We start from the raw sequence: 21,449 nt of genomic DNA, 5'->3' as shown, positions 1-21,449 counted from the left end.
GTTTTTTATTTTTTGCCATACTCAATTATATATAATCAACAAGAACATTTTGACATTACTAGAACTATTGTTACTCTTAAATTATTCATGACCATAACAGGTAATGTCTCACATGAGCCACTAGATGACAGTGTTGCCATGTACTTCAATTCTCTCTGGCCTCACCTGAGACCTCTGTTATGGCTGTATGTGATCCCTGTGCTGTTGACCCTTTTCCCTCTCCAGTAGCTCTGCCCAGATGTGTTGTTCGCCCAAATAGGGCTGCCCAAGGTTGGGGCGTAACATATGGGGGCTCGTCCGGGATAGAACGTCCATGAGATGAGGTAAGTGTGTGTACGTTTTTGTGTGTATCTAGTGGCCTTTGTTTGAGTGTATTTGTCATCCTTTTTGGTTAGATCATTTGTGGTTGCTGCTGCTGTTTAGTTGTGCTTTTGACTGGGTCACTGTTTGACCAGCTTGAAGTTTTGGTTTTGAGCACCTTGACTAGGTAGTCACCAGGAAGGTTTGAAGACATTTTGTTGTTTTGCCTTTCTTGTTTTTGGCGATAATCCTGAGTGGGGACATTTTGACATTACTAGAGCAACTTTAACAATCTCCATTAAATAATTCATGACCATAGCAGGTAATATCTGACATACGGCCACTAGACATACGGCCTCAGCCTGTTCTCATTCCCAGGGCATCAAATACTGACGCTTTGTCACAGCCATCGGCATTAGATTCCGCTGCACAAAGTGCCAGTGACACACCAGCCTTTCCATTAAAGCAGCAGTTCGTAGAATTGGAGCAAATGTGATTTTAAAAAAGTTTTTTTTATAAAACGGTCACTATATCCTGACAGTAATGCATGAGACACTTAATCTGAAAAAAAATCATGTGCCTCTGTGTCCTCCGGTGTCCTACGGTGCTCCTGTTGGCAAGATTTCACAGACGGAAGGAAAACAACCAATCAGAGCCAAGCTGGAGTCTGCCATCTCTGAGCAGCTGTCAGTCACTTGCGAACTCGGATCAAACAGTCAAACTTGGCAGCGCTGATCAAATATGAATCAATATTCTGTTACTGTAATGCCAATTTCTCGCCTCAAATGTTTTCAGAAACATCTTGTAGTGTACTGTTTAGATGTAAAATAAGAAAGTTTGTGCCCTGGTAGCCATGTAGAGATCAGTTAAGAAATACCAAGCACCGCCCACCAGCCGGAACAAACTTTCTCATATTTGATCAGCGCTGCCTGACCGTTTGATTGGAGTTTGCGAGTGATTGACAGCTGCCTCTGTTGAATGAACAACCAATAGGAATGCTCTCTCTCTCTCTGAAATAACCTGTGATTGGCATAAGTCTTCCATCACGGGCTAGGTTTTTTAAAGCCTGAAAACAGAGCCATGAGGAGGTGCAGAAGTCTAGTTTTCTCTCAGAACACTTGAATTACAATATGCTGAAAGGTTATTGTGGAATTTTTGCCCAATGATGCCAAAAATATTCGGCCTATTGCAGGTTTAACTACAATGTAAATCCATCTACAGCAAAAGTAAATGCTCAGAGAAAGTGCTGTGGAGGTGACATAGATTTAAGTGCAAAAGACACACTCCGGATGTGTGGGAGAAGAGGTTGATTGGTCCAAACCATGTGGTTTTTGCCTAAATCTAACTCAGTGGTTTTGTTGCCTAATCCTAAACAAATGTTTTTGTTTAATACACAACATTAAGCATGTGTTTACTGCGGCCGAAAAGTGACGCCGAGGGGTCTGACAAAGCGTCAGCATGTGACGAGTTGAGATAAAATGATAGCGCCCCCTCGGTGTTTAGGGATAAAGGTTGGTTTAGGATAAGGTAGGGGAAAACACATGTTATTATATTATACATATAAGAAGCAGACCATGCCCTCACCACTGTAGAGTGCCTCTGGTCATCTCAGGACAGATGCAGTAATGTCATCAGCTGCTTATTCTGGAAAAACAAACAGATAAGATATTAGGCTATTTACCCTTGGAGATGATGTGCATTTGGACTTTAATGTACAATGATATATTATTACTTTTTGAGTTACTGGTTTGCCATCATGAACTGCATCCCCAGTGTTATATCAGCCCTGTAGCTGATAGGAGTTCACTGCTCTTTGATCTGTCTGAGAGTCACTACACATCCTTCCAAGAACAAATGTAAGGCCACAGACTAAACATACCTGTATGTGATAGTGAAGGATATAAATCCAAAGTCAACACGCTTTCCAGTGACTGGAGGCCATAAAGCAATATTACAACGTCACCAAAGCAGATAAAAGAAGATAACCTACTTGAACTTCATACATGATATTCACATGGTCTAAGAGACTCCAAAATATTAGTAAACATGGACAACTCTCTCCCAAATTCATAAACTAGAGTGCTAAAACTCATAGTAACTCATGTCATAGGGTATAAAGTTTGGACCTGCTCCATAGACAATGAATTGGGAGAGATGTTACAGGTGACACTGAGAGCAGAGTATATGGGTAGGCCTACATTTTCTGTTTCAGAACATTTCGACAGGGAAACAGTAATCAACTCAACACCGGTTCAGCTGTCGCCACGTTGAGAGCCATTGAGAGGCAATAGAAATTCTTGGAAATTCGCATTAAGGAGGAGAAATTGATGACTTTGCCCAGCTGGCAGAGTGATCAAAGTGCAGAAATCTTCTGAAAGAGCAGATTCAGTTAAGTTCAGTTGAGTTCAGATGCCTGCTGCCTGCAGGGATTGAACGTGTTCGGTGTTGTGGGGTAGTGAACTAGATGTAATTATGCATGCTTGCTGGTACTGTGCATTCATATTTGCAAGAGATTCAAGTAGTTAAAATATCTTTTTGCCATTTTTTGTGTAGTTAACTACTGAAACTACAAACAATTTTTCATTGGTCAATACTACTCAGACTACAAACGGAAACCAGAACGCTTCCGATATCAAAATCTTGCCCCGTTGCCTACAGATTCTACATGTGAATCAGTTTATAGAGATTACTGTAGCCTAATTTAACCCCCCTGTTCCCCTTTTTTCTTTCAGTGCTTTCCTCCAGCAGCCACCAACACACACTTGACCTTTCACCTTTGTGTAAGAGCCTGCATGTGCGTATTGCGTGTCATGTGTGATTGCCCGTCCTCTTTTCTATGACATCAGGGACCATGTGGAAAATAAGTGTTTACACTTTAAATTATGTTATGTTATTTCTTCCGAGGGGTAGCTTTGCTTTAGTTCGACTTCTTCCAGCATGAACTAACTGCTTGTAAAGCAAAGTAGCTTCCCCAACGCTGAACTTGAAGGACTTCAAGGCTCTCTTATCTACCTGTGGACAATCTCTTCTGTGAGCGAACATGTGCGCACACACCTGTATTTGTTTTCAATAAAAGGTTGTCAGTGAACTCACACAACTTTAAAAATAGCACATGACTTTTTTGAAAGATTGATTTTGGAGTGAGAAAGGACCAAAACACTTTTGTAAGAAGCCAAACAGATAATGCTGCAATCAGATAATCACAATAATTTCTCAGAGCACATCTCGTTTCAGGTACAGTCATAAACATGTGAGCATTTCTTGTTGTGAAACAACTTGTTCAGGTATTGTAAAGTTGGTGGAGGTATGAATTCTGCTAAGTGCTGTAGTTGGAAGTGGTTTTGATGGAATTTGAACGACCTTTGAAAAATATCATCACTGCAGCATATGAGTAATATATAGATAAGAAGCAGCCCATATCCTCCCCACTCTGTAGAGTGCCTCTGGTCATCTCAGGACAGCTGCGGTTACGTCATCAGCTGCTTATTCTGGATAAACAAACAGACAAGATATTAGGCTATTTACCCTTAGAGATGATGTTCATTTGGACTTTAATGTACAATGATTTATTATTACTTTTTGAGTTACTGGTTTGCCATCATGTACTGCAAATCATCCCCTGTGTTACATCAGCCCTGTAGCTGATAGGAGTTCACTGTTCCTTAATCTGTCTGGGAGCCAGCTTCCAAGAAAAAATGTAAGGTCACAGACTAAAAACACCTGTATGTGATAGTGAAGGATATAAATCCAAAGTCAACACGTTTCCAGTGAATGAAGGCCATAAAACAATATTACCTTAGTCACCAAAGCAGATAAAATAAGTTACTTAAAGGGGAAGTACGCCCATTTTCAAAATTCATACATGTTATTCCTATGGTCTTAGACAGTCCAAAAATATTAGTGAACATGAACAACTTTCCAAAATTTAGAGTAAAGTTTGAGTTTTACTCAAACTTGTGATGTCATTGGGTATAAAGTGTGGAACTGCTGCATAGACAATGAATAGGGAGAGATGTTATACACTAGATGACCCTGAGAACACCCAGAGGAATGTTCTGAGTATATGGGAACATTTTCTGTTTCACATCTGAGAACACATCAATAGAATAAAGCTCATTTGGGTATAAAAAAGAAAACAAACATTCTGTGGGTCTCCCATTCATTGTCTATGGAGCAGCTTTTTTTAAATAAATTGCATACCAAAAGAATCTATTGACTGCCAAAACTGCAGAAAGATTATAAAAAAAATACATAAGGACTATATATTATTTATTACCTTATTTATTTATTTATTTACAAACTTAAATAAATAAATAAATACATAAATGAATACTATATAAGGACTATTTATTTATTTTGTTTGTTTGTTTGGAATTAAAATGGAGATATTTTGATTTTCTTTTTAAATAAATTGTATACCAAAAGAATCTATTGACTGCCAAAACTGCAGAAAGAATATATACAAATATATAAGGACTATATATTATTTATTACCTTATTTAGTTATTTATTTATAAACCAAATAAATATATAAATATTACATAAGGACTATTTATTTATTTTGTTTGGAATTAAAATGGAGATATATATTTTTTAAATAAATTGCATACCAAAAGAATATATTGACTGACAAAACTGCAGAAAGAATATATAAAAATATATAATGCCTATATATTATTTATTATCTTATTAATTTATTTATTTACAAACTAAATAAATAAATAAATACTATATGAGGACTATTTATTTATTTTGTTTGTTTGGAATTAAAATGGAGATATTTAGATTTTTTTTTTTTCAAATAAATTGTATACCAAAAGAATGTATTGACCTTTTTTATTTATTTAATTATAAAACTTAATAAATAAATACTATATGAGGACTATTTATTTATTTTGTGTGTTTGTTTAGAATTTAAAAATAAATATGTGCAATATTAATACACTGAATGTGAAATACATTTTATAAGTGCAATATATCCTTGATGCAATATACACCTCAAGTGCAACTTTGTTTACATTTTGTTTATTACATCTACCCTACCTATTTTACAAGTGCAATTACCTCTGTTTACATTACATCTATTTTTATATTTTTTTACTTTTAGTGTAACACTTCTATTTATATTTATTTATTACATCTACTTTACCTATTTCATTTACTTTATAACTGTGTGTGTTTTACCTGTTATATGTTTTATCTGCCTCGTCTTGTCAAGTATTTGTTTTAAAGCACTGACCAGAAGTGGCAACTGTGAATCTCGTTGTATTTAATACAATGACAATAAAGCTTTCTATTCTATTCTATTCTATTCTATTATATTCTAATTAAAATGGCTATTTTGTTATTATTATTTTAGATATTTAGATTTTTTTTTTTTTTTAAATAAATCACATACCAAAAGAATCTAGCAACAGGTAAGTTGTCACTCAGTATGGTGACCCAGAATATGAGATAAAAGTGGGCTAATTTCTTTCTGAGCGCATTTCGCTGAACCACAACTGTAAGATTTCAAAGAAATCTTTACAGCAACATTTCAATGAAGCAGAGGACAGAGGACGTCTCTGCACAGATAAGTTAACACGTCTCTTGCTCCCCTCCCCCCCAAGACAGGAGCTTTAAAAGGAGTGGTTCTCGCTCTCCAGTATTTATCCAGACACCTCAGCGTGTTACTCAGTGCGCTCTCTTCTCAACACAAACATGGCAACAGATTTCTCCAAGAACGCGTTGGAGAGCCCGGAGCCCTGCAAGGCAGAAGTGAAAGGTAAGTCCACTTTTTTTACACTATTGAATGACCAACACATGCACTGACTTTTTTAATTACATTGCTGACTGTTTTTTTTCTTGTTGTTGTTTAGGGACAATACCCAGCTGGCTGCAAGGCACGCTGCTGCGTAATGGCCCAGGCATCTTCACTGTTGGAGACACCACCTACGACCACTGGTTTGATGGGATGGCCATCATGAGCAGCTTCACCTTTAAAGATGGTTGGTCTTGTTTTTTTTTTTTTACATCTGTGACTTTAACATATTTTTTTGTTGCAATCATTGCATGTCAGTAAAGAGAGCACACTAACAGCATACATGGTCATGTATAGGTTTTCTTTTGTTCCTTTTCCCTGATGATGGGTCTTGAGGCTGTGGAAGATTGTGTATGGATGTGAAATTTATATATGTTTGGAAAATGTGAATGTTATTAGTGTAATACAAATATGATGTTGTGTATAGTATGTATGTGATACATTAATGTACTTGATTTCAGACCCCTGGATGACTAGCTGGTGCCATTGGTATCAGCTAGCAATCCTTTTTAAATAAATAAAATAAATGCATAAACATTTTTGTCCTCACAGGTGAAGTGACCCACAGAAGCAGATTTTTGAAAAGTGACACCTACAATGCTAACATGGCTGCAAACAGGATAGTTGTGTCTGAAATGGGGACAATGGCCTACCCAGACCCAAGCAAGAACTTCATTGTCAAGTAAGCCACTTTTTTTATTTATTCCCTTTCATGATAGTCTTTTTTTTACAAATTTATAGTTGCAAAATGTGTTTGCCATCCAGTTCTTCCACAATTCTGTTTATTTGTATGTAACGGCACAAACATTAATTTGAAAACTTACAGTCTTGTAAAGTGTGTGTGGGTGGGGATCATTAGGTGCAATCAACTAGGTTTTCGAAAGAATCTGCAATATGATGCTAATCAGTCTTTTGAGAAACCCCCTGCTGTTTCCCTTTATGTTGTGAACTTAACATTGAGATGCAAATGAGCCAGACATCCCTGCAACTGTGAGCAACTTAGGTATTCTGTGTTGGATGACCCCCTCTCTCTTTCTTCAAATTTCTTCTTCTTACTTTTCAGGGCGATTACCTTTATCAACCACACAGTGCCAGACTTCACTGACAACGGTGCAAGCAACTTCATCAAATACGGAAAGGACTACTACGCCACCTCTGAAACCAACTACATCCGCAAGATTGATCCCGTGACACTGGAAACTCAGGACAAGGTAACGTCATCTGCTGATCACTCACCCCACAGATGATCACTGTTTGCACACATCCAAAAGTGAAGAGTTGATTTCAGAGCTCATGAGTTTGCTGAACACACACACAGGTGGACTACATGAAGTTCCTGCCGGTGAACTTGGTTTCGTCCCATCCGCACTACGACAAAGAGGGCAATGCCTACAACATCGGAACCACAATAGCAGATAAGGGCAAGACCAAATATATACTGTTCAAAGTCCCCGCTGTTTCAGAGAAAGGTAAGCAAACGTCATAACCCACTCAACTTTGCCCCTGAGACCTTAGTGCTTTCTCTTCCTGTCAGCTGTACTCTGTTGAAGAAAGTTAAGGTGCAAGACAAGATTATGCAAATGTATGATAGACAGGAGAGCCACATGAAGAACAGCCGTGGTCAAATTGCTGCCCTTGGTTCCTTTTTCGGAGATTTGAATGCAGTGCAGTCTGCACTTTACACTATATTACTGCACTATTACACTATTTTTTGCAGACAAACTAAAATGAAAATAATGTGTAGACACAATTTTAAAGCATAGATTGGTTATTTTTCAACCTGCACCCTATTTTCCCATGTTTTTGTGTCTAAGTGACTAATGGGGACAACAATTTCTGAAATTGGTCCAGTATTTAGAGATAACGTTGTAACCAGCAGCCGCTGAACGAGCTCTGAGGGCAAGTGAGCAGCGTCAATGTAACGTTACATTCACTAAAAGTGCTTGTTTTTGCCACTGACAGGCTCAGGTTGTTATTATAAGTGTTTGACAGCATTATGGAAAGGACCCTACAGAGAAATAAGATGTTTTTCTTACCTTTCGCTTGATCCGGTTGGTTTGTTATTGTGTCCAAGTCCCGCTTAAGGAGGAGTCTCATTGGGAAATCTGAATATCCGGCTCAAATAGATACTATCATGGGTTATCATGGGTAAACAAATACTCATGGATGTATTACACTATTCCACCGTTGTCTTCCGGCAACATGTCACCTGGCGAGATTTCAGAATGAGATTTCTCCTTGAGCGAGGTGACGTGTCTACAATGTTGCAAGAGCCTATTATGGTAAAAACAAGCACTTTTAGTGGACGTAAATGACGGTGCCAACTTGCCCCAATAGCACCATATGGCAGCCCTTGCAGTCTACAGCGTTATCCCTCAATTCTGGACCAATTTCAGAAATTGTTGTCCCTATTTGTCAGTAAGACACAAAAACATGGGAAAATAGGGTTAAAAAAACACCAAAAAGTTACCCTTTTTTTTCTTTAACTTTTTTTGCTCTTTACTTGAAAGCTTCAGACAAAGGCAAGAACGCCCCCGCGCTGAAGAACGTGGAGGTCGTCTGCACAATTCCCTGCCGCTCCATGCTCACACCCAGCTACTACCACAGCTTCGGCATGACGGACAACTACTTCATTTTCATCGAGCAGCCTTTCAAACTGGACATCCTCAAGATGGCCACTGCGTACATGAGGGGAGTCAACTGGGCGAGCTGCCTCAAGTTCTGCCCTGAGGAAAATGTAAGGGGTCTCTGTGTTTTATTTATTTGTGTTGTATGATATTCTTTATATTCAAACTACTCAACTTAGTATGAAGCAGCTGTAGATATCAGGAGGAAAGACAGAAAGCCTGGGCTAACATGACTGTGACGGTCTTTCTAAATGTTTACTTCTTCAACAGACACTGATCCACCTGATAGACAGGAAGACTGGCAAAGTGATCGAGACAAAGTACTACACGGGACCAATGGTCGTCTACCATCACGTGAATGCTTTCGAGGACGACGGACACGTTATCTTTGATGTAATCGCCTACAGTGATAACAGCCTTTATAATATGTTCTACCTGAGCAAGCTGAAGGAAAACCCCGGATTCCACGATGACAGCTACTCGAAACCAAGCTACAAACGATTCGCACTTCCTGTCCAGTCAGACAAGGTGGGTTTTTAAAAAAAAATAATGAATTGATTTCACTCTGAAATTTAGAGAAGGTGCTCCTTTAACACTTAATTTGTACTTTTTGACTGGGTTTTTGCAGGGCGTGGCAGTTGGAGAGGACCTGGTGAAACTCAAGTACACGACAGCCAGTGCTGTGAAGGAGAAGGAAGGCAAACTGTTGGTCCAGGCAGAGGTGTTCTGTGAAGGTAAAACCATCAAGACACTTAAAGCAAATCAAATAATTATTGTTCAAGTAGTATTTCTTACATTGGGTCTTTAAAAGTATTTGATTTGTTTATACAAATACAAAAACTGTGATTTTATTTCCATCAGGTTTCGAATTACCCAGAATGAACTATGACCTCAACGGAAAGAGGCACCAGTTCGTCTATGGGAACTGCGTGGAGGAGTCCGCATTGGCAAATGAGGTAACATTCCCTGTTGTTTTTAATTTGGTCACTGCGGACAGAACTAGCGGGAACATCCGTCTTTGTGATGTCCTACAGTCCCATAAGTGTTATTTGGCAAGAGAGACCCGAAACTTGCAGACTCTTGAAGAACAGAGGTTTTAAATGCAGGACTGTTGGGAAACAGATTGTTCCTGGCAGCATTGTTTTTAAAGAGATAGGAAGCAAATTGCAGAAGTGAGAACTACCAGTTGACGCAACAGAAGGTATAGGAAACACTTAGAATTACCGATCGCTCCAACAAAGACCAAACCACTTCATGGCTCTGGCTGTAATACCCACACGTCCTTTCCACTGGGCACTCTTGTACGTCAAGGTACCTAAAACAACGGAAAGAAGCGATAAACGCAGTGAGGCTTCAAAGTATTGAGTAACAAAGCTCTTTGGAAAAGAGCTTCCCTTGCGTGTCACTGCAACCCCCCAGTCCAGAGGTATAGTGTCTACAAAGAGGAAGGAACAAAAGGAAACATCCTGGTTCAGACAATTAGATATTTTTGTTCATTCCCACTTGGCACAGAATTCCAGCAACAGAAGAGAGCTTCTGCTTTTCTTTGAAATTTAAAGGTGTTTGTGATATGGAATGAAAAGCAGGACGAGCAAAAGGAAACATTTAAAGGATATGATGATGAATAGTTGTCACACCAACTGAGGAAATATTTTTTTTTTTTACGAAATATGTAAGGCTCATTCATTTTACAGGTCAAGTTGAATGATCCAATTGACCTGCATACCCAGGGGTAAAAAAAACATTGTATATGCAAACACAAAAGCAGTCATCTTACTCTAAATCCATGCCACGTTTAAATCTATTTTTCATTAATAAATACAAAAGTTTAAAGGAGATCGTGACTGAGGTGAAACCTTTGCCTTATTTTGAGGCCCCAAGAACCTCTGCTGTAAGACTGTACTTTCTTTTGTAGTCTACATGCTGACATACACAATCATTTTAGCCCTATTTTCTGGAGTGAACTCAACAGATGGCTATTTATTATACTTCTCCCTTTTGACTGCAACAATGAGGAACACAAATATCCGTGCTAAAATATGCTGAAGAGTAGCAGTCTTTTACTGATTGAATTAAAGGAACGGTGTGTAACATTTCGGGGGATCTATTAGCAAAGATATTCATAACTATGTCTTCATTAATGTATAACCACCTTAAGAATCATTGTGTTTTCGTTAGCTTTGAATGAGCCCTTCATAACTACATACGGAGTGGGTCCTCTGCACGGAGTCCTCCATGTTGCTCCGCCATGTTTCTACAGTAGCACTGAATGGACAAACCAAACACTGGCTCTAGAGAGAGCGTTTTTACGTTACCTGAGCGCCACCGTAGTTCCCGCTTCTGGGTTCAAACCTGCCCACCTGATGATCTTTGGTCAGTTATTGCTATAGTCAGCCCAGCTAATACTAGGACAAGAGTTGGGGCCAGTTCCTTGTACCTACTGACAGTACTAAGAAGGCCTATTTTATCACTTTACAGCTGTTTTGTAAGTATATGGCTCGCAGTTGGGGCAAAGTTCTGCACAGGTGCATTGCTTGTCTACAAGATAAGCTCTCTATGAATATTTGGCAAGTCTTTAAACGAATCAGACTAAAAACTTTAAAAAGAACTCAATATGTCAAAACAGTATTAACATGCTTATTAAAAATCTGCTTTTATTTGTGCGATTTCCCTTTCAACGTAGCTCCCGGACATTTTCATTGTTATATTTTTTTGTAATTAAGCAGTCACGCAGCCCTTTACTGTGTCTGTAAATAATTGCTGATCACACCCTTTCTGAAGTTGTTATCAGATACACACGTTTTTAGCGCTTTGTTATGAGCTGTTTGTACAGGCTGAGTAAAAGTGTCTTCATTATTTTTTTCCCAATTTATTCATTTGCTGTAGATTGCGAAGCTTGACACAGAAACCAAGGAAAGGGTTTACTGGAGGGATGAAAACTGCTGGCCGTCAGAGCCCGTGTTCATCCCCAGACCAAATGGAGAGTCGGAAGATGACGGTGAGAATACTGTGTGGTGTGCATGCACAATGTATGACGTATATACATACACACATAATGCCATGACATTATGACCACTGACAGGTGAAGTGAATAACAGTGACTATCTCGTTACGATGGCACCTGGCAGTGGGTGGGATCTATTAGGCAGCAAGTGAACATTTTGTCCTTGAAGTTGATGTGGTGGAAGCAGGAAAAAATGGGCAAGCGTAAGAATGTGAGCGACTTTGACAAGGAACAAATTGTGATGGCTAGACGACTGGGTCAGGGCATCTCCAAAACTGCAGCTCTTGTGGGATGTTCCCGGTCTGCAGTGGTCAGGACCTACCAAAAGGAAGAAAAACCGGTGACAAGGTCGTGGGAGGCCAAGGCTCATTGATACACGTGGGTAGCGAAGGCTGGCCCGTGTTGTCCGATCCAATAGAAGAGCTACTGTGGCTCAAATTGCTGAAAAAGTTAATGCTGGTTCTGATAGAAAGGTGTCAGAACACACAGTGCATCGCAGTTTGTTGCGTATGGGGCTGAGGAGCCGCAGACCAGTCGGGGTGCCCATGCTGACCCGTGTCCACCGCCAAAAGCGCCTACAATGGGCATGTGAGCATCAGAACTGGACCACGGAGCAATGGAAGAAGGTGGCCTGGTCTGATGAATCACGTTTTCTTTTACATCATGTTGGATCGCAACGAGTTTGAGGTGTTGACTTGGCCTCCAAATTCTCCAGATCTCAATCCAATCGAGCATCCGTGGGATATGCTGGACAAATAGGTCCGATCCACGGAAGTCCCACCTCGCAATTTACAGGACTTAAAGGATCTGCTACTGACGGCTTGGTGCCAGATACCATAGCAGACCGTCAGAGGTCTAGTGGAGTCCATGACTTGACGGGTCAGGGCTGTTTTGGTGGCAAAACGGGGACCTATTCAATATTAGGAAGGTGTCATAATGTTATGGCTTATCGGTGTATGTGGTGTGCATACGATACTATGTCAGCCGGAGTACAAATGGATAGGAATATCAGCCTATAAAGATAAGACCCCTCAATGATCACGTCTGTTTTGACGAGACTGTAAAGTCGTCATTTGATGTGATTCCTTAGATTTTTGATAATCTGCTCTGTGCTCTAACAATAGCCTCTTCCTTTGCATTTGCAGGTGTGGTCCTCTCATCAGTTATCAACACCAACCCAGGCCAGTCTAGTTTTATGCTGATTCTCGACGCCAGAACATTCAAAGAAGTAGCCCGAGCATACGTGAAAGCTGAGCTCCACAAGGATGTGCATGGTTATTTTATCCCACTAGAAAATTAGTCAGTTGTGTACATGTAAAACTGTGCTGTAAAAAACACACTGCTGAATAGTGTTGTGTGTTAGACAAAAGTGTTATGAGGATGTACGTGGATTCATGACCTGCCTCATCTCAGTAAAATTATAGGGATTGTATCAAAACAAATTGGAGATTTCTTGATTTTGCATGGATCAAAATGTCGCTTAAAAGCATGTGTGTGTGTGTGTATATATATATATATATATATATATATACAGTATATATACAGTATATATCACTGTTTGTTATGTAGTCCAGGTTATTTTATTGTACTGCTCTGAGATCATTGTACTTGTGCTCATTCTTTTCATTAAAAAAATAAAATGAAACATGTAAAGTTCTGAGATATGTTGCCATTCTTCTCAGTTACACAAGATTATGAGAATGAACCCAACCAACACTCCAGACACATGAGCATCTGTAAGCAAAAGGCCCTGAGCAAGTGGCTTAGTTAGTATCATTAACCTCTAACCTGGCTATCTAAAATAAGAAATATTCTACGGTTTTTGAAAATCCGGGACAGTGCCTCTGCCACACTACTCTACACACACACGCACTTCTACACATTACAAACAGCAATATCGGTCTGAGAATAACTAATAATAATTAATGTTGAATATGAATAATGTGGGATTATTCCTTATTTCATGGGCTATTTTGGTATTTATACTCTATTGTTACATACTAAAAAAAAAAAAATTGAATACTGATTTTACTAATCACTATCTTTTGTGTTTGTCCACAATAAGGAACAAATTCCCTCAATTGGGCCAACAACCACAGTATAGCACACATTTAAAACAAATATTTCCAGTATAGGGAAGCACAATGACAACATTGACCGGTGGTAGGCTTTTCTGTGGCTGGATAGTAGGTCTAAGGTTGACCACTAGAGGGAGACAATGTCCATGTTTACCATGTATCATCTATGGAAAGGACAACATTCATTAATCCATCTTGACGCTATTTCATTTTTCACCGGTGAGATTTAATCGCACGTCAAAACTAAAGGCGACAAAACAAATATGAGTGCGTTATAAGTCATTGACAACAGTGACACGACTAAAAAATGAACAATATGGAAAATACATCATGATCATGGGTGCTCCAGGTCACCTACAGTGCAGCAGTACTTTCACACTATACCTGACTCAATGTGCAAGTTATTCTTGACCTGTAAATACAATGTAAAAATTCTCCTTTAACAAGTCATTAAATTTCTTATTCGGTCTCAAAATTTCAAGACAAACAAGTGATGCCATCAGAAAATAATCACACAACAGTATGTCATATGAATTCGAGATGGAAAGTTTCAGTGTGCTTGTCCACATATTTGATTGGTGTAAAAGGAAAAGGCAGTGTATAGCAACCATTATATTAGTATTGAGAGGGGTGTTTCTCTCGGTGGTTTAAAATGAAAGGTTGACTGAGGAGGAAAATACAAAATACATATAGTCTGTCCAATCACAACAATAATCATTCTAACAAACACCCCATAACACAAAGGAACACACACCTCCAATAAACAGTACATTATAAATAACACACTAGTGTCCTCAAGTGCATCACATTCAAAACACATCCTTACACACACAGATACACATTTGGATTGTGCTAAACGGCAGTGTATTGATCTAGGATCACCAGGACACATTATAATATGGACACTTTTGTATGTAGATTATAAAAAAAAACTGGTAACACTTCATTTTACAGGTCCGTAAATTTCATGGTAATTAGGTGATAATTAGCAAGTAACCTATTTGAAATTTCTTTGGAATTACTGCCAAATTACCCCAATATTGATCGAAAATTACTTTATTATAAACATTATTTAATAATTATATTCCAATATTTAGCTGGTCATTTATTTAATACATTTCCAGGAAAATAATACAAAGTTAATTGGTGCTTTATTTCCATGTCTGCTGATAAATAGATAATAATTAGCAAATAACTTATTTGAAATTTCTTAAAAGAACTCCCTGTATCATTACGTTAGCTACCAGGTTACATTTATGTAGACAATAAGTCACACAATGGTGAGATTTGTGCCTGATCAGAAGTGTTTTCTTTTAGTTTTGATTTTCCACCTCCGATGAGGAGCAAAGCACAGCTGCTTCTCAAGCCTAAGGGCCCTATTTTAACCATTATATGCTATTTTAGCATATAATTATTAAATAATGTTTATAATAAAGTCATTTTTGATACATTTTGATGTAAATATTGGGGTAATTTGGCAGTAATTCCAAAGAAATTTCAAATAGGTTACTTGCTAATTACCACCTAATTACCATGAAATTTGCGGACCTGTAAAATGAAGTGTTACCTTCATGTAAATGTAAAGATCTCGAATTAGACCTTCACAATATTTTGAATATATATTTTCTAAAACGCTGCATTCAGGGAGGATAATAATGATGCAAAATCTAGGAGAAGCACATACTGGCTGCATCTGTGAGGCCTGGCAGTGGGCGCAAAAAAAGGGCTGGTGAATATTTGCAAGGTTATGAGTCAGTGTGCAAGAGCAAAGCAAGGAGTAAGGGAGTCAGACACTGAAACAGTTGCTCTTTCGATTAGCCTTTTGCCTTGATCATGTTGACAGAGTGAAAGAGCAGATCAATATTGTTCCTAAAACTCAGTAATAAATGCTGCATGTCCTGTGCATTGACCTGATTTGGACTGACCCTGTCTGACCAGTTAATGAAATATTAAAAGTGACAGATTGCAGCATAATTTACCCACATTTCTTTCAAACTGAATCAGTGGTGTCTGCACACAAAATACCAATACCACCCTGTTCAGTTTAACTTTGAAAAAACACTGGAGTGTAACTGTGACGTCCAGCAAGCTAACCCAAAGTTCAATAGATATATAGAGCTCGTAGTAAATAAATAAAAAAAATATGCAAAAGAAAATCCTTTAGGGAGATAGAAATAGTCAACAGTGAGCTCTGATAGAGGGAGCACAGGGAGAGTATAGGTGTCCAATCGCTGTCCTTGGTTCCCCTGCAGTGATGTAGCCACATGATGACTGACAACATTTTAAATCAGTGGAAACACTTAAGTCTGCCCCAAAAACCTTGAATGGCCTCTTTTCCCTTCTCTCCTTTCCTCTCAGGATAGCTGACGGTCAAACAGGGCTGCTTTTGTTGACATCACGCTGCATTCACCATGCGTCACATCCAATCTCATATCAGCAGCCACGAAGAAGAAAAGGCAGCAAGGAAAGGAGGCTTTTTAAGGAAATTGGAACACACCCAAGTGCAGAGGGGAAACTGCGCTGTGGTTGCCATAGCAATGACTTCCTGATGCTGGGACGGAGGCAGTAGAGGATTTCGCCTTGTCATTAAATGCAACTGGCCAGTTCAAGTAGATAACAAGAAGCATCCACAAATTTCTGTTTAGCTGCCCTCAGCTTGAGTCTCCTCTTCTTTAGGTGGAGAGTCCTGGCTTTTCCCGCTGTTTTCTCCCTCATCACCTGATAGACAGAGAAGGACAGTTTCATGCATAAGTCACTACTTGTGAAGTCAGTGATGCGAATGAGGTTGAGTAAATCAGCGAGGAAGCCACCATGAAGACAGCAGGAGCAGAAGTCACCAAGGTAGAACCAGTGAGGAGTTAAAACTCAGAACAGCTCATGTTTTAAGACATGTAAAAATACTAGGATCCAGGACAACAATAGCGTGCTTTTGCAGGTGAGACCAGTGAGATTCAGCATCATGGACAGAATCTATGACTTACAGGCATCATTCATTCCAAAAGTTAAAACGCTGGACACAAGATGTCTCCTATTTCCCTGAAAAGTCAACTCTGAGTGTTCTCTCATTGACAGGTTCCAACTTTCCACATTACGCCCTTGCATACTGAGGTTTTAAACTAGTTGTGGTGTCACAAAATGTGGTCTGGCATCAAAGTAACAATAAGCAAAACATTTTTTGAGTGGAGGGGGACTTTCATGTTTTACTTTTTCTCCCTTGGTGATGAATGACAACATGTTTTGTATTCATACAGTACCAGTTCTTGCAATAAATAGACATTTTAAAGCCACTATAGACAAAAAATTAAAACTTTAGGGATTTAGCATCCCCTGGTGGTAATATCAAAAATTTCTCTGCACTTTCCACTGTCCAAGAATACACCATACTCTTGATAGATGCAATTGAAACACATTTTAATGTTTGTAACATTTTCCTATTCAATTGTTTATCCTGTGGAAATAATGTGTCACAATGTCAGCCTCACATATTGCTGCTCTGTCCCTCTTTCAGCCACATTTCCACTATTCCCAAGGCCCCTTCATTGCCAGTTTCCATCCATCCACTAGATGCCCTCGGACTTTCCCTCCTTTCCCCATCATTTTCCCCATCATCACCTGACTGCCCCATCCATCTCCACACCTGTCTTTACTCCTACTCCTACACCTCATTCCCTCATCAGTCACTCACTACATATACCGGGCCCTTTATTCCCTTGTCAGATCACCATAGTGATGTTCCTCACCTGACTTGTTGATGCTGAGCTGTGCCAGACTCTGTGACAGGTCGGAGGGTCCCTCCGCTCCAGGGGCTGCCGGCATATCATGGATGGCGTTCCTGCGGCCGGTCCGTCGAGAGGCGATGAAGTCCTCGTAGGTCGCCTCCACATCCGTCATCGCTGACACACCTCACCATAGCAGGACCTTGCACAGGTATGGACACACACATACAAATGAACATGCGCTACATTTTTTTAGGAAAATGTTGAGAATTTGTGCAGTTCGTCCTGCACAATAGAGGAAGAAAGTGACACTCATTCACTACATCCCTCTCTCCTCTTATTTTATGACCTAATCCCTGATTAATCTATCTTAATCTCAGTCTAGGGTACAGGCGACACCAGCGACACCAGAGGAGACAAATTCTGTAGAAGGAATACTGGGCAATGGGATGGAAACACAAAAAGAGGGTGCTCTTGAACTGATGCAATACAGCAACCAAAAACACACGCTCAAAGGGGTAATTATGGCACAAGGGAGGACAGTACTGTGTTCAGATGTCATCCCACTTGGAGTAGGATGAGCACGGAGCACGATGGGAGCTGTGTTGCCACAGAGATTTAGGTTAAACCCCTCTGCCGACATTCTAACCCTCTGTATTAATCTGCCTGGGTTGAGACTGCCCTCCAGCACTTAGCAGGTTCTGGCTTCCCTGTCCCATTTTCACTAATTAAAATCCATCAGTTTTTCAACTTTACCGATCAATTTTTGATATTTGTACTGTTAAGAGTACAAGGAAAAACAAGCTTTTCTGAGACTTGATGTCCCCTTGGACATTCAAAGGATAGTTATTAATATTTGGGTTTTAACTAATAGGGAAATTTGCAAAAAAATGACCTCAGCTCCCACATCCATCTGTGGCTATTTCCAGAGCTGAGCAGGCTGTGATTGACCGTGGCTATTTCTGGAGGCCTCCTATGTCATCATCTGAGCATGCTCCCACTCAGCTGTCGTTCTCAAAATGGTGTCAAGACGGGCAAGACCCAACAGATGCCATCCATGTACAATAGTCAGCCTAAACGTGGGGAAGCAAGAAACACAGGATGACTGTTCTCCAGTATAAAAGCAGAGAGTTAGAGTATCATCTCAAACAGTGAAGCTGAGTCAGTGATGGTAATGTATTTTTGCATATTGTACCAAGATCTGCACGATAAAGACTTTAAAGTTAGACCTTTAGAAAATAAATGGATAATCTTGAGTGTTAAAGAAGCATTGGAGAAAGAACATTCAGCCAAGGCTGTAAATATAATAAATAATAAATATAATATATATATATAATCAATCAAAATATTTGTTTTCAATTGCTATGCTTCAACAGGCAACAACGCACCGCCATCCGATATAATCATTAGCAAATGTATAATCATAAATTAACTTAATAAATTGCCGTTATTCTCATTCTTATACCTGTTCTAAATTATGACTTTATTAAAGTAATATTACAGCTTTTTTTTCGAGAAACATTATGACTTTATTCTCACTTAAATTACAGCTCTATTATTGTAATATTACAGCTTTTTTTCTAGAAATATTATGACTTTATTGTCATTAAATTACAGCTTTATTATTGTAATATTACTGCTTTTTTTCTAGAAATATTATGACTTTATTGTCATTAAATTACAGCTTTATTATTGTAATATTACTGCTTTTTTTCTAGAAATATTATGACTTTATTCTCATTAAATTAAATCTTTATTATTGTAATATTACAGCTTTTTTCTTGAAATATTATTACTTTATTCTCATTAAATTACAACTTTGTTATTTTAATATTACAGCTTTTTTTCTTGAAATATTACGACTTTATTCTCATAATATTATTTTTTTCTCTGAATGTTTTGTTTTCCTTTACATAAATAAAGACATTTCCACCATAAATTGGTGCATAAAAATCCACCAGAATGCAGGAAATGAAATGTTTGATACCCAGATCCCCAACTTAATATATGCCCCTCCCACCCCCCCATGTTGAAACAATAATGTGAACTATTGTTTTAGTTTTAAAAGCGCTAACATCATGTCTCAAATTTTTTACATACAATCAAATGAGGTACAAAATTCTTGTCCAAATCTTTTATATAGAACACGATACAGACAAAAGTAAATCTAATTTTGTTTGATTATTTATTACCATAAATAAGTTAATTTATTACTGCCTGTGAATGTATATTAGATTAACAGTGACAGAACATTCTTGGTATGCATTGCATTTCCTATGCTGAAATATTTATTGACAGTTTACATAATTTAGTCACACTGTTGCACCCATGGAGTAGAACATCAGCATTTTTCAGCAGTGTGTGTGTGTGTGTGTGACAGAGAGTGTGACCTGCCCTAATAACTGAGGCAGAGGTATGCTCCTGCTGTCCTGTTTTGCTGCCATGTGGTAACCAGAGCTCAGCTGATCTGAACAACAATATGTATACAGCACATATACTCCAAACAAATGTCTCCAAATCAAATCACTGAATAATACAGCAGGCCTGTATCCTCTCTGTCACTGACTAAAAAGTGAAAAAAAAAAAAAAACTTGGCTGCTCCTGCTGTGCATGTGATTAGATGCCAAAGAGAATATTAGCAGTGTGAGTGTGACAGTGTTGAAGTGGAGTGCAGGAAGTCCCACAAACTTATGCCAGTGTTATTCTAGGTGGCCTGAGCATAACTGGGAATGATGCCCAACACTCACTCACTCACTCACTCTCTTTCTCTCACACTTTAAACACACACTGAACTCCTACACAACCATTTAGAACATAATATATTATATTATACATCTCAATACAATATTATATATACATTTTATTGTGTTATTTCTACAGCATCCTATATTAAATCCTATATGGGCTGTATAGGATTATGACAGGATTAGTTAGGTAATGTGATAAATACCCTTGCCATGATTATGTATGAGCTGTCCATTATAATCCATTGAAAATCTTTATTAAAGGATTATAATTTATGTTTTTCAAAATCTATTAAGGGCTAAATTCTAGTAGTATATTCGTGCACAATTGGGTCCTCTAATAAATAACGTGCATGTTGACACAGTAAAGACCTATACATGAATTAAATTTGCAGGTAGATCAACATGCTCAACTGTTTTTAATAATACAAATAAAAAAAATCAACATCCTTATTTCTTTCTGCGATGACAAAGCCTCTCATAGAGCTCGGTCGGTGCCAGTAAAGGCAGCCTGCATGCATGGATATTAACATTACGCATGGAATTACGCATGCACAGTTTATTCCAACACTTATTATAATAATCACAATTATTATGCTATTATTATCAGCAGGGTACCTGTTTGGGTTCACGGGCTTCCCAATATTCGCAGGTTTCAATCACATCAGCTTGAATGCCACTCCAGTATTCCACTCACCAAAGAGGATTTACCAAACAGTGTCAAGCCAGTGACAGAATACAACTACTTCCGGTACAATTTCAAAATAAAAGTCCTTATTTGTGAAGTAATACAGTATGTAAAAGTCAGGGTCAGGGGCGGGTCTAGAAAATTGTTGATGGGGTGGCACAGACTCAGAGAAGGTTGGCACATTTAAATAGCATGTTAAAAATAAACCAGTGTTTTTTACTTCTGTTATTATGAGTGTTCTACAGTATTGTTATACTACACGATGCAAGAGTTTATCTACTACTTTAAAGTCCACCAAATGAAAATCCGCTCAAAGATTGTAGGTCAAGCCCTTGAGAAACTCTATGAATCAGCCCATCATAATAACATATTAACGCTGTCTAACACCATCGTCTATGACCCCAACCATGATTTGAACAGTGAACGATACATCTAAAAGAAACTTGGATTGTCCCTATTCAGATGAACCCAGAAGGATCACTACCCTAACAA

At 38.6% G+C, this 21,449-nt stretch overlaps 2 protein-coding genes across 3 annotated transcripts; one reads left to right on the top strand and one right to left on the bottom strand.

Moving 5' to 3' along the window:
- The first annotated feature begins 221 nt into the window (after positions 1-221).
- Positions 222-13,387, top strand: bco1 (beta-carotene oxygenase 1). Of its 2 annotated transcripts, none has more exons than XM_037757210.1 (13): positions 222-323; positions 3,033-3,080; positions 5,910-6,064; positions 6,159-6,287; positions 6,653-6,782; positions 7,164-7,311; positions 7,419-7,569; positions 8,611-8,837; positions 8,998-9,255; positions 9,356-9,461; positions 9,589-9,683; positions 11,614-11,725; positions 12,877-13,387. In XM_037757210.1, exons 3-13 carry the CDS (start codon positions 6,001-6,003, stop codon positions 13,029-13,031), a joined length of 1,575 nt encoding a protein of 524 aa, XP_037613138.1. In that variant the 5' UTR covers positions 222-323; positions 3,033-3,080; positions 5,910-6,000; the 3' UTR covers positions 13,032-13,387. The 2 variants fall into 2 exon arrangements, with proteins under 2 accessions (XP_037613138.1, XP_037613137.1); XM_037757209.1 differs by having other exon boundaries at positions 230-323; positions 3,033-3,094; positions 12,877-13,031.
- A 1,896-nt stretch (positions 13,388-15,283) lies between these two features.
- On the bottom strand, positions 15,284-21,009 carry pkia (cAMP-dependent protein kinase inhibitor alpha). The gene is made up of 3 exons (XM_037757211.1): positions 20,888-21,009; positions 17,550-17,727; positions 15,284-16,527 (listed from the first exon to the last, which is right to left on the bottom strand). The coding sequence occupies exons 2-3, from the start codon at positions 17,698-17,700 to the stop codon at positions 16,451-16,453; spliced, it is 228 nt and encodes a 75-aa protein (XP_037613139.1). The 5' UTR covers positions 17,701-17,727; positions 20,888-21,009; the 3' UTR covers positions 15,284-16,450.
- Positions 21,010-21,449: the final 440 nt, after the last annotated feature.

Source organism: Sebastes umbrosus, chromosome 21 (genome assembly GCF_015220745.1).
Source record: "Sebastes umbrosus isolate fSebUmb1 chromosome 21, fSebUmb1.pri, whole genome shotgun sequence".
NCBI classification, from domain to species: Eukaryota; Metazoa; Chordata; class Actinopteri; order Perciformes; family Sebastidae; genus Sebastes; species Sebastes umbrosus.
The sequence above is the reverse complement of the archived record's forward strand: the minus strand, read 5'-3'. Positions and strand labels throughout refer to the sequence as shown.

Coding starts and splice junctions, on each gene's coding strand:
- bco1 (XM_037757210.1), top strand. CDS start 6,001: ATGGCAACAGATTTCTCCAAGAACGCGTTGGAGAGCCCGGAGCCCTGC. Junction 6,783..7,163: donor AGCAAGAACTTCATTGTCAA/GTAAGCCACTTT, acceptor CTTACTTTTCAG/GGCGATTACCTTTATCAACC. Junction 9,462..9,588: donor GGCAGAGGTGTTCTGTGAAG/GTAAAACCATCA, acceptor TATTTCCATCAG/GTTTCGAATTACCCAGAATG.
- pkia (XM_037757211.1), bottom strand. CDS start 17,700: ATGACGGATGTGGAGGCGACCTACGAGGACTTCATCGCCTCTCGACGG. Junction 16,528..17,549: donor GCTCAGCATCAACAAGTCAG/GTGAGGAACATC, acceptor TCTGTCTATCAG/GTGATGAGGGAGAAAACAGC.